At 42.6% G+C, this 12,143-nt stretch overlaps 2 protein-coding genes across 2 annotated transcripts; both read right to left on the bottom strand.

The window, feature by feature from the left end:
- Positions 1–819: 819 nt before the first annotated feature.
- Positions 820–2,570, bottom strand: snrnp35 (small nuclear ribonucleoprotein 35 (U11/U12)). The gene has a single exon (XM_019253207.2). It carries the CDS (start codon positions 2,249–2,251, stop codon positions 1,532–1,534), a length of 720 nt encoding a protein of 239 aa, XP_019108752.2. The 5' UTR covers positions 2,252–2,570; the 3' UTR covers positions 820–1,531.
- Positions 2,571–3,394: 824 nt separating this feature from the next.
- bud13 (BUD13 homolog) lies at positions 3,395–7,625 on the bottom strand. The gene is made up of 10 exons (XM_027273698.1): positions 7,427–7,625; positions 7,123–7,210; positions 6,072–6,156; positions 5,774–5,986; positions 4,962–5,245; positions 4,706–4,814; positions 4,410–4,548; positions 4,128–4,306; positions 3,964–4,045; positions 3,395–3,722 (listed from the first exon to the last, which is right to left on the bottom strand). Exons 1-10 carry the CDS (start codon positions 7,564–7,566, stop codon positions 3,629–3,631), a joined length of 1,413 nt encoding a protein of 470 aa, XP_027129499.1. The 5' UTR covers positions 7,567–7,625; the 3' UTR covers positions 3,395–3,628.
- Between the last annotated feature and the right edge of the window lie 4,518 nt (positions 7,626–12,143).

Below are 12,143 nucleotides of genomic sequence, written 5' to 3' on the forward strand. Positions count from 1 at the left end.
CTTTACTCGCCACCAAAACAACAAAAAACAAGTTTTACTGGTAACTAGTGTAATTTTATCTGCTACTCACTCACCCAGCTTCAGAAAGAGTCCCTGTAAGAAGTGATTTGTCTGAAGATTTCTCCAAAATCAGTGGTGACTGAACAACGACATGGTGGTGTTTTATTAATAACCACATGGTGGAGCTGTGTTTCAATATGTCATGCACATACTAATGGAGGAGCTGTTAGGAAAGACAGGAAATGTATACTGTTCCTGTACATAGAATTGTATGAAATGTTTCTCACTTGTGCAATCTGACTGTTTCACAAATTTGCTTGCAATCCAGTCAATCACTGAAGAGTTATGTTGGTTAAATTCATCTGACCTTCAAAAGTTTGACGGTAAGAGGTCCTGTTTGACTTCTAAATAGGCTATGACTCAGGTTAGGTGAAGACTGTGGCAAAAGAATCCAAATCCAAGATTTTTATTAGCATAAATGGATGTGGCCTATATAGCCTAAATCACTGGTTCTCAAACTGTGGTGTGTGTACCATTAGTGGTACACAAACAAAACTCTCTGTTGTGGTACTTGGAGATATTTTCTGAAAGATTTTTAATGAAATAAATGAAATTAGAAACATATTATACACAATCAAAACGCCAGAAAATATTGAATGAAAATAACTGAGATTGCTGTATGTTTCAATATCAGCCTGTCACGTAGTCACATTCATGCAGGTAGCGTATATCCATGATCAGTTACGAGCTAAAATGTGAGTGTGATAAAGCCGCAATCGTGGCTCCAAATGGGAGATATTTGGAAAAGAAGTCACCGGATCAACAAAGCAGCTCTGGTTTTATTCACAATTAAATAACAGTCAACATTTGATGATCTTAAAAGGATTACACCTCCTGTGTAAACTATCTGTAGCTGAATAGAGTTGGCTTACTGCTGTATTCTAATGTCTGTTATAATGGTGGTACTTTTCTGTGGTGGCACCTGGTGTAAAAAGTTTGAGAAACACTACCCTAAATCCAATGAATCCGCTGTACAAAAATATTCCTTCTATCTCTAAAGGCCCTTTCAGATACAATGTGTTTTAATGATGCGAAGAGACACCACTGTGTGAAACTAGATTTTGGTCTATGCTGCAGAAATGACCCAAAATAGTGTGAATTTGTCTTTCTTATGAACAGATCCAATCAGATTTGCAGCTACTATAGATATATAATTTAAAAAACAGTAACATTTGGATGTTTTAGCTGCAGATTCTGTCGGTGTTATTCACTGCTTGTAAGGCTTCACTTCACTGGACCTCATTAAAATGCAAGAGACATGTCATGATGTCCTGTACAATGCTGCTTCTAACACAACAAAGCACCACTGTGCTGTAATGTCAGATTTCACTGAGAGAAGTTCACTGCCACCATAAGGAGGTCATCTGTTCATTGACATGCTTCTTCCATACACCCGGTCTCCAGTGTGCAGGCACACAGGCAGCTGGACTGCGAGTATCAACACCTCTGTCCAGTGATCAGCACTTTACAGTCATCTCCTGTCCCGGTGCCTGCTCCTGTCTCCGTGCCTGCGCTCGTCCCTCTCTCTGCCTCTGTCCCGGTCATCTCTCCTGCCTCTGCTGCCCCACTCGGCCTCTCTGTGTCGGTCCCGGTCCTCCCGGTCTCTCCCTCCGTGTCTGTCCCACTCCCTCCCCCCTCCACCACCACCACCACCACCCCCTCCCCGTTCCTGTAACGGACCGATCCCGAGGTTAATGGGTTTACGGAAAGGCCTGTCCCTGCCGCCGAACCGCAGCTGTCCGGACTCTTTCTTTCCTCCCTGTCCACCTCCGAGCCGCCTCGGCACCCATCCCTTCAGGGTCCTCTCCTGTTCAAAATCCACAAACACTTCGTGCTGGTCCACCACGAGCTTGTTGGCGTCCCTTCGGGCCCGGACCACAGACCGTTCCTCCTTGTACTCAATGAAGGCGTACCCTTTGGAGAAGCCCGTGACGATGTCCCGGACCAGCCGGAGCCGCTGGATGTCTCCGTACTTGGAGAACACTTGGTGCAGTTTGTCCTCCGTGGTCTGGGGGTTTAGCCGGGCCACGAACAGGGTGAGCAGCGGGTCTCCAACTACACCTTTGTTGGGCTTATATCGGACACCCATCGCTCTCCATACCGCTCGGTCATGGGGCTCCACGTCCGTGCCGTCAATGCTGCCGGCCTTCAGCGGATCGTACACCTTCGCTATCGGACTCCAGTCAACCATCTTCAGTGAGAGTGGAGCCGAGACTCGGCCGCTGTTTCCCGGTACACGTATCGAAAGACCCGGTGAATGTTTTTACCTCAACAAGGAGCCCGCACAAAAACATTCCGTAATGAAACAAGTTCCGGTGTGTCACGTTTTTAAAGGTTCCTACTTCCTCGATTCCGGTTGAGGCCTGATGTGATCAAAGTGGATCCTACTGTAATGTGTCAATCAATCATCTACAAACCCACAGGACCAAAAACGGTTCATAGAAATATGAACCGTCCGACCATATGAAATACACATATGTAATATAATTTCACTCCCAACTCAAGGCCCACTGACTAGTTTATTCTGGAGCTTTCAGTCAACTTTGATCTTCATCAGCAGATCAGGTTGTTGTGGCTTATTGGCTTAAAGCTGCTGCATTGAAAGCTCATTCTTGAAAACAGAAAACAATCCACATTAAAAGATGTCTTTTAATGAATTCTATCTCGCTTACAGCAGGAAAACCTTTCATGACATGTAGATCCAATGCAGTCAAATAAAATAAATAAAATAGAATAATTAACAACTACAACACTTTTCAGAGGCCTCATCTTGAGTCTTGGTCTCAGAGGATTTTATTTCAAGACTGGTCAAGGCCATAACTGTGGGTATATCCCTTCATTGCCTGTGCATTGTCCGATTTATTTGTTAACTGTCTGGGAGAATCAGACAATTCTTCTGGAATAATATCTGGTTTGCTAAAACAAAAAAAGAACACACAGCAGTTCATGATGAGGCGACTCCACACACTTCATGAATATAAGCTACCAAAGTATGCTACATACTGTCTGGCCTTGGCCTTGTTTCAGTCTCGATACACTGGTCTTGGTTTAGTTGGTCTTGACTACAACACTGGCTGGTACATGATGGTTCAGTTTCACTCAGGTGTTCCAGGGCTGGACACTTCACCATTAATGGTAATAATTATAGCAATGCCTTATCTGCTAGATGTCTAAACGTCTACAGGTGGGGAGTCTGTTCTGCATTTGGATACAGGTTCTGAAGCACTCCACATATTAAGTATTCTGTATTTGCTTCAGTATACTACAGCTCCACTGCTACAGTGTCAACTGAATTCATGTAAAATTAAATAAATGTGAACACTTTACACAAACCTTTACAAAACCATTATTTAATAAAACAGTGAAAAACATCCATTTTGAATCAATTATTACAAAATCCTAAAGCTGCTGTCACGTCACTGCTATGTACACTTGTGTTTGTAGGTTATCAGTTTGTTAGAGTTTGATGTATCTGTACAGTATCTAACTGTTTTGGACAGGTCAACAGAATCTTTCTCAGCCTATTTTGATGTGTCTAATGTGCAGTTGGTCCAGTACTTTCTTGTTATTACATGTCCTCCACGCTCCATTTATAGGCTGCCTCCTGGACGGCTTTTTTATCCGCCATACGCATGTAGCGTTTCTTTTCAAATCCATTCGACCTGCAAAAGTCACAAAGCAGATTGCTGATCAGTTCTTTCTGCAATCACACCCTGGATTCCATCTTTGATTTGACAAACAAACATTCAACAAATCTCTCTAACAGGTTCAATTCGATGTCGAAGAATTAAGATCACAAAACTTATGCATCTGCATGAAATGTAAGAGAATATTATGAACTGCAGCATCTGTTAAAAAGAACGACATACGTCGATCACATTACAAATGCGTCACACACTGTACCTGTCAACTCCATCCCAGCGATAGCCTGGCAAAAGATTGAAGCGGTTTGGAGGTGGCTGCGGGCCTTTATATTGAGGTTTCGCTGCAACACAACAATAAGATGGTCTACAATATGTTCTGTAAATGGTAAATGATATTGCAGCACATATGTAACGCTTCAAAACCTGTCTTCGTGGTTCGATCCTTTTTCCGCCGGAGCATCGCGGCCATCGGATCTCCCTCCCTTTCCTGTTCTCTCAACATGCGGTCAAGATCCTCGTCATCGCAGTGACGCGCCAGCGGCTTCTGGGCCTCATGCACTGCATCCTCCAGTTTCTGCTGTTGCATCTGGCTCTGGGCCAACCTATAAACGCAAGTTGACTTTAATGATGAAAACAAGTTGGCACATACATTACAGGTCAAAACACTCTGTCGCCATCTCTGATGTGTGAAAATCTGATGCTGACCCTCTGCCCCACTGAGCGTATTTCTCATCCTTTGCCGCTTTTTCTCCAGCTTTCTTCCTCTGCTCTTCTCTCTCTGAATCCAAATCCCTCCTTTTACCGCTCTTGTCTCGGAATATTGTCTGGGCATTGCGGGATTGGTCTAGAACAGGAAAATGGGATGAAGACTGCATCATTCAATTTTACAAGCATCTGTAAGCATTTAGAGGATGCATGGGCTATGTAGATGATACGAGATGGAAAGTCCTGTGAGCTCTGCCTGTGATGAAATTTTATCTTAAAAGAGAAGTTGAGCCAACCTTCTAGTGGCTGGTTGTTTCTTTCTCTGCGTCGGTTCTCCTCCTGCTCTTTCCTTAAAACATCTACAGAAACTAGACCTGCCGTCCCTCCAGAAAGCATCCTCGGACCCTGAGAAGAAAACAGTAAAAACTGGACGTCAAAGTCAAAGACACACAAAAAGGGACTTGCAAACAGAACAGCAGCATGGGCACCAGCCTGACCCGCAATTCGAGGCAAATCAACTTTAATATTACTCAGTAAACACAATTCGCTCACCTGTCCAGGCCTACGAGGTGGTGACAGATCTCCATCTGAGTCCTTTCCAGTGCGCGCCCGCCTCCTGGGTGGCGACTGATCAGAATCAGAGCCTCGTCCTATTTTCCTCGGAGGAGATTGGTCGGAGTCTGAGCCTTCTCCCTTCAGCGTTTTTTTTCGTGGAGGTGACTGGTCAGAGTCTGAATCATGCCTGTTTTGAGCCCTCTTTGCCTGTGGTGACCGATGAGGATCAGAGCGTTTTTTACTCGATGACGATGAGCCAGGCTTTCTCCTGGGGGATGAATCTGACAAAGTAGACAAAAACAGATTGAAGGAATGTGCAGTGTAAGCCACACAACATTAATCATGTGTATCATTGATTAACCAGTTCCATTCCAGTTCCGGGCAATCTCTTATTACCTCTTTTGCTATCGTTAGCTCTTTTAGTAAACGCCCTTGTGATGCTACCAGCGAGACTCTAATATATGGAAATATCCATCGTGTTTATATTACTATTACTCCGACCACTCAAGGTCCTTTTACACTACATATCTCATTCACACACTGATGCATGATGCCAAATGTTGAGCTAACATTCACATACACCGATGGTGCGGCCTTCAGGAGCAATTTCTTGCTCAAGGACCCCTCGACATGCAGATTGAGCCACAACAGCCCAGAGAGTGTTCTTTAAAATACATTTTAATAAACTAACTCTGTGATTTTCTCTGTATTGATGTTGAAAGGTTGTTGTATCATTGTAATTTTTTATTAATATTGTTTTTGCAGAAAGAGACGAGGTTCAGCCTCAAATATTACTTCACATCACTCACCTTTACTTTGTGCCTTCCCCGATTTCCTAGGATGCGACAAGTCTGGAGAGTCGTGGCGACTTCTCCTGGGTGGAGATGCATCTGGAGAGTCGTGGCGACTTCTCCTGGGTGGAGATGCATCTGGCGAATCGTGGCGACTCCTGCTTGACGCCGCAGGCTCAGGAGGTGGATGCTCTCCGTCTTCTCCCTCTTCTTTGTCTTCTTCATCATCAGCTATTGGAGAGGAGACTCAAAGTAAATCAACCTTTTCAGCATACAGTTAAAGATCGTTTTTGCTTCATTTGCAAATAGCTGTTACCTCCAATCACTTTCCATCTATTGCTGGTCCTGAAGGCTTCCAGCTGTTTCACCTCCTCCGGTCTGTCGTCAATCACCTCCGCAATCTTTGCAGACAAACGAGAAACAGAGTTCATACATCTAGAGCAGGGATGTCCAAAGTACGGCCCGGGGGCCAATCACAGCCCGTGGTCAGATTTCATGCGGCCCGAAGCTTCTCTGGTCGACATAATGAAGCATTTGAATGCACTAAACATTAACCTCTAAGGACATAACTGCTGGTGTTATAGATCTGTAGATGTGACACAAAATATCATTCTCTGAATGATCTTGTGAAAGAGAAGAGCAAGAGTGACACGTTTTAAACTTAAAAACAGACTTTGCATTACTTCATTAAGTCATATTTAAAATGAACATGAGGATCAGAGTTGTATCAACTTCATGCAAGTTTAAATTTATAATTTATATTATTAGTTATCTGACTTCAGATGTAAAAGAAAGGGAGAACTGGTTTTTAGATTTATTTACGCCTGATTGGCTTAGATTTGTTAACATTGTCATAAAAAAGAAAAAAAAAAAGATAATTGTGACAATGAAAACAAAACTGTTACAGAACAGAGCATTTGTATGCAACTTTTATTGGTCATTTTTTAATTTTTTTAAATGTTAGTATTGGCCCCTGGGCATGTTCACATCAGGCCCTCTTTGAAAAAAAAAAAGTTAGGACACCGCTGGTCTAGAGGTTTCATGAGAGCGTTGACAAAGTATATGACAACCACCATGGATTCTGCAAAGACATCTACACCATGTCACTACACTATCTCTCATTATATAGCACTATAGTACTTTTTACATTTAAACCAACCAAAACACTGTTTATTATAAATGTTATAATACCACACACACACACACACACACACACACACACACACACACACACACACACACACACACACACACACACACACACACACACACACACACACACACACACACACACACACACACACACACACACACACACACACACACACACACACACACACACACACACACACACACAGGCTTCTTACCACTGGAGCTTCCTCTTCGTCCTCTTCCGCCTCCTCTTCCTCTTTGACCATCTGTTTCCAGTCTATGTCATCGTCTACTATTTTCAGTCTGGAAACAGGAGAGGTAAGATTGAGTTAGGTAACTCCACACACACACACACACACACACACACACACACACACACACACACACACACACACACACACGTTTCATTCAAAAACAAGTTTGAGGGAGCAGGCGTGAGCTAGCGTAACTAGCTCCCCGGCTAACACACACACACACACACACAACCTGCAGCTCGATTCAAACTTCCCGCCGTCTCACCCTTTCTCTGGAACTTTACGCCTTTTCTTCTTGAGCTTCCCCTTCGACTTCTTGTCGTCCCCGTCAGCGGATAAATACCGTTTGAGGTACTCGGCTTTAGAGAGTTCAGGTCCTTTACTGCTGCCAGTGGAGGCGGCCATCGTAATGTTGTCGACAACTACGGATAGCGCCGAGGGTCGAGACTGTCCACTTCAGCAAACTCAAAAGCTAGTCAAAAACGCGCTCTGTTAATAACCTCACGCTCACAGACAGACAATCATACTGGTGATGGACATGGGCTATTTGTGAGAAAATAATAATTTAAGAGGTCTAAGTTGAATTCTTTTAGTATTTTTGGAGTTTGTGAACAGCTAATTTGTGTGAGTCATGATCCATTTGAAATCAGGTTATAGCAGTTATGTAACACAGCGGCCTGTAGACAGGTCCACTGTCAAATTAGATAATGAAATCAAAATGTCATTATGAAATATAATCAGAATGTTGAGGGGAAAAATCGACAATGAAACAGTTTAAATGATTTACTTTTAATTGATGTATATTTTTAATGATGTACAGTATATATTCCATGATGTTTTATTTATGTCTAATGTTGAACAAAGTGGGGTGCCACAGGGTCCAACACACAACTAATTAGATTACAGATTGATCATAGGACAGAGATGATTATAAGTTTACTGATTTCATACATTTGACTTTTGAAGGTAGTTCAAGTTAAAAAGCAGGACCTATAAAAGTTTTAATGTTTTACATCATTGAATCCATTCAGTCTATTTTTGGACAAGAGTCTATAGTCAAAACGTATTTATGCAAAGTGATATGAATGAATTACATATATAAAATTCAAAGTACTTGTTTGCATATATAAACCCTCTTCTCTTCTTCTTCCCCCACGGTTCCCCCACCCAAAGTCTCAACTCCCAGGTTCCATCCAGTCTTCCCAATACCAGTCAACCTCCATCCATCAGCGACCCTCTTCTCTCCTCCCTCTGACCCTCATCCCTCCATCCCCTCTACCCTCATCCCTTCATCCCCTCATCCTTTCATACCTTCGATCCGCACCGCTTTATACCTCCGACCCTCCATCCCTCATCCTTCGACCTTCATCCCTTCCTCTCTCCTACAGGTCATCATCTCGGTGCATCCTTTCCATCACTCGCAATAAACTTAAATCTATATTGCCGTGGTCCTTGTTAGTGAATGTAATGGAAATCAAGCACTGAAACGTGAAAAAAAAGATACCGGAGACATTTTTTATATATAAAAAAAGTCTCACCTCCCAGCACTCCATACACAAACAGAGACTTAAGCATGATGGAAAAGCACCCATCCAACTGCGAAAAACACAGAGAGGAAATGTGAGGGAGTGGCTGCAGCGATTACTCTGGAGACAGGTACTCCATTATATAATATAATAATATGTTTATTACAAACTCAGAAAAATACAAATGACTTGCTTCGTCTTTGTCTCCGCTAACTAACCTCCGTCTTCTTTTATTTCTCTCTCTCTCTCTCTCTCTCTCTCTCTCTCTCATTTGCCTCGGAGGGACTTACAATCTGTACAGGGAATGACACCCCCTGTCCTTAGACCTTCGGTTTGAGTGGCAAAAAACCCAGTCCTCGGGAAGTTCTTATTGTTTTGCCAGGAACAGATCTACTTTAAATCACTTTAAATCACTCTGAACTTAAATCTATATTGGCGTGGTTCTTGTTAGTGAATGTAGTGTAAATCATTTTGAATGTATGAGTCAGTATTGTAGCAATCGATTTAATCAATTGTAGCATCTCCACCACGAAATGCAAAGAAACATTCCAAGCAACTCTGTGAAAAATGTGATTTAAAAGTGCAAGTCACGGGATGAATAAAGAACATTTCCAGGTGACTGAACAGCCCTCAGAGTTTGTAGATCTGTTTTCACTTTGACAGGGTCTATTTTGCTGCGTCAGTGTCAAAAAGGTGACATTCAATCTGCTCTGATTCAATGTTATAAAACAAAAACACATGAAATTGTTCAAGGACTGTGTACATTGTTTTAATATGCACTGTAGATTTATTTGAGAACTCCGTAACCCATTCACATACCACTATAAATAAAAAAATAAAAAAATCAAATACACATGATTTCATTCAAATTTTGTGAAACACATGCTGTCATCGTGACCACTGAATTCACACACAAGTCAAATTCTGGCTTTATAGCATCCCTTTATTGAAAACAAATCTGCAGCTTCCAGAATACTATTTACATGGCAAGTTACTCATTGTATTTATACACATACAGCTGTGTGTGCCTCTGCAGCAAAACGCACATCTACAAACATTTCTGTCGAATCATCTTTGAGTCATCTTCATTATTTTTTGTCTGAGTTAGGAAAACATTTCAGTGCATGTGGGAGGAAAACAAAGGAAGGACAGACATTTGCAAGCCACTGGCAACGTGTTATCAATATGTGTGTTGTTGTTATTCTGGGGATGTTTGAGGATACGGACAGATGCGCAGGCATGGTTTGATTTTTTTTTTTTCTAGCTGTGTGTCTGATAGAAGAAGAGCAGCAGACAAACGATCCAGGAGCAGGAGCTTTTCAGAAACACACTCACTGCTGAACACATGGCAAGTTCATCTACAAAAGAATAAAAAGATGATGAAACAGTTGAATTTGTCTCTTTGTAACTCAGTACGCACACACACATACACACACCTACCTTTCTGCACAGTGATCCTGGCAGTCACCCCGGATATTTTGCACATGTAGGTGGTGTTGTGTGGGAGTGTGTCTGTGAAGCCTTTCAGGGTCATTCTGTAGCCTTGAGGCTCCTCCAGTTCCTCCACGTAGCTTTTGTCTTTGAACTGGCTTTCCGCAGACGATCCGGACACATTGGTGTTAATGAGGGACTCTTTGGTCCCAGAGGACCAAGAGAACTCATAGCTGCTGATCTTGTTGGCCTTGGGCTCGACCCAGCAGTCTACTCTTAGGTCATTGTCATCTTCATAACACACAGAGATCGGGTCGCAACTTGCTGGGATCAGCAGCACTGGGGCAAAACACAGAAGGACACGTGTGATTTCATTTTAAATTGGCAGATACCAGAGTAGAAACATCTTTTATAAAAAAAAAAAAGTCTCACCTCCCAGCACTCCATACACAAACAGAGACTTGAGCATGATGGAAAAGCACCCATCCAACTGTGAAAAACACAGAGGAAATGTGAGGGAGTGGCTGCAGCGATTACTCTGGAGACAGGTACTCCATTATATAATATAATAATATGTTTATTACAAACTCAGAATGATACAATTACGGAATGCAAATGACATGCTTCGTCTTTGTCTCTGCTAACTAACCGCCGTCTCCTTTTATTTCTCTCTCTCTCTCTCTCTCTCTCTCTCTCTCTCTCTTCAAAGGAAGCAAGCTGGAAAAGACTAAATCATTCTTCTGGTGTGTGAGACACCACCTTGCTGTTTTGGTCACATGTCAACAAGGTTGAGACGCTCTGATCTAAACTGCTGTGAATGTCCTCTAGCTGCTTCCAGAATTCAGGAGCCCACTTGTCTTGCCAAACCGAATGACTGGACATAATTCAGAGGGAAAGATCACACAGATGTTTTCCCTTTCTGTTTTATTGCCTGTTTGTTACTCTATTTCACCTTTTGTTATGATTCGGCCCCATATAAATACAATGAAATTGATTTCCCAATGCCCTTGACACAGTTTTGTAGGCTATTTATCAGTACGCCACACCTAAAATTACATAATATGTTTTTAATGTTAGATACTCTTTACACATCTCTGCACATAGATATTTTCTAGCATCATTTCCTGCATGCCTACATGTTCTAGCATATTCCCCATCTCCCTGATGTGACCCTAGTCCTTATCCGTATCCAATACCCCGAGCTGCAGCTGAGTCTTACCTCCTGTCGAGACCGAATGATGTAGCAGATCCTGCCTGCGTACTCTTGTCTGGCAGGGGAATAAACAGCTGCTGGTACTTGCCTCAGTGTGCAGCACTGCAGAGCATCCCACTTGTGAAGTGAGGTGGGAGTGAGACAGAGAGGTGAAGACAGAGAGTGGGAGGGATGAGGGTGTACCGCAGAGCGCTGATTGGTCTTTCTCCTCTGCAGTGCCTGATGGGGGACACAGGTCTGTCATGCTGGCAGGGCTGAGGCAAAACATAGTCAGCATCATCGTTCTTTTCAGCAGGTCTGTTATGACCTTGTCTCCTTTCCTCTCTGGTCCTCTCCTCACCTTTGTCTCAATTCCCAAGCTACACTCCTGTCCTGGTTTGCCCTTCATGTCTCTTTGTGTGTTATTCTCCCTCTTAGTTCTCTCACTTTATAGCTGCTCTTATAAAAGTTGAACTTATAGAAGCTGCTCTTATGCCTCATGTGACTGACGTAGAGTTTAGAGCAATTCTTGTTATCGGTTCCGAATAACAAGCATGTAACTGTACATTTACCGTAAAAATGTCAAACGTGTTACATAAGATATAATACATAATATGATGTCATTTTATTGACATCATGTCTGCATAGCACAAATGCATACTATCAGAGGGTGTATTTATGACCCCACTAGAAATTTCTAGCACTGTCATCCTAAATGACTCATGCACAATGGCTCAGTGTCACCACCTAAAGGCCAATAAGAGCAATTTCACAAAGTAAGTTGGATGCAGGTGCCTAGTTTGCATCACAAGGTGCCAGTGTTAGGCCATGGG

Source organism: Larimichthys crocea, chromosome XXII, assembly GCF_000972845.2.
Source record: "Larimichthys crocea isolate SSNF chromosome XXII, L_crocea_2.0, whole genome shotgun sequence".
Classification (NCBI taxonomy): Eukaryota; Metazoa; Chordata; class Actinopteri; family Sciaenidae; genus Larimichthys; species Larimichthys crocea.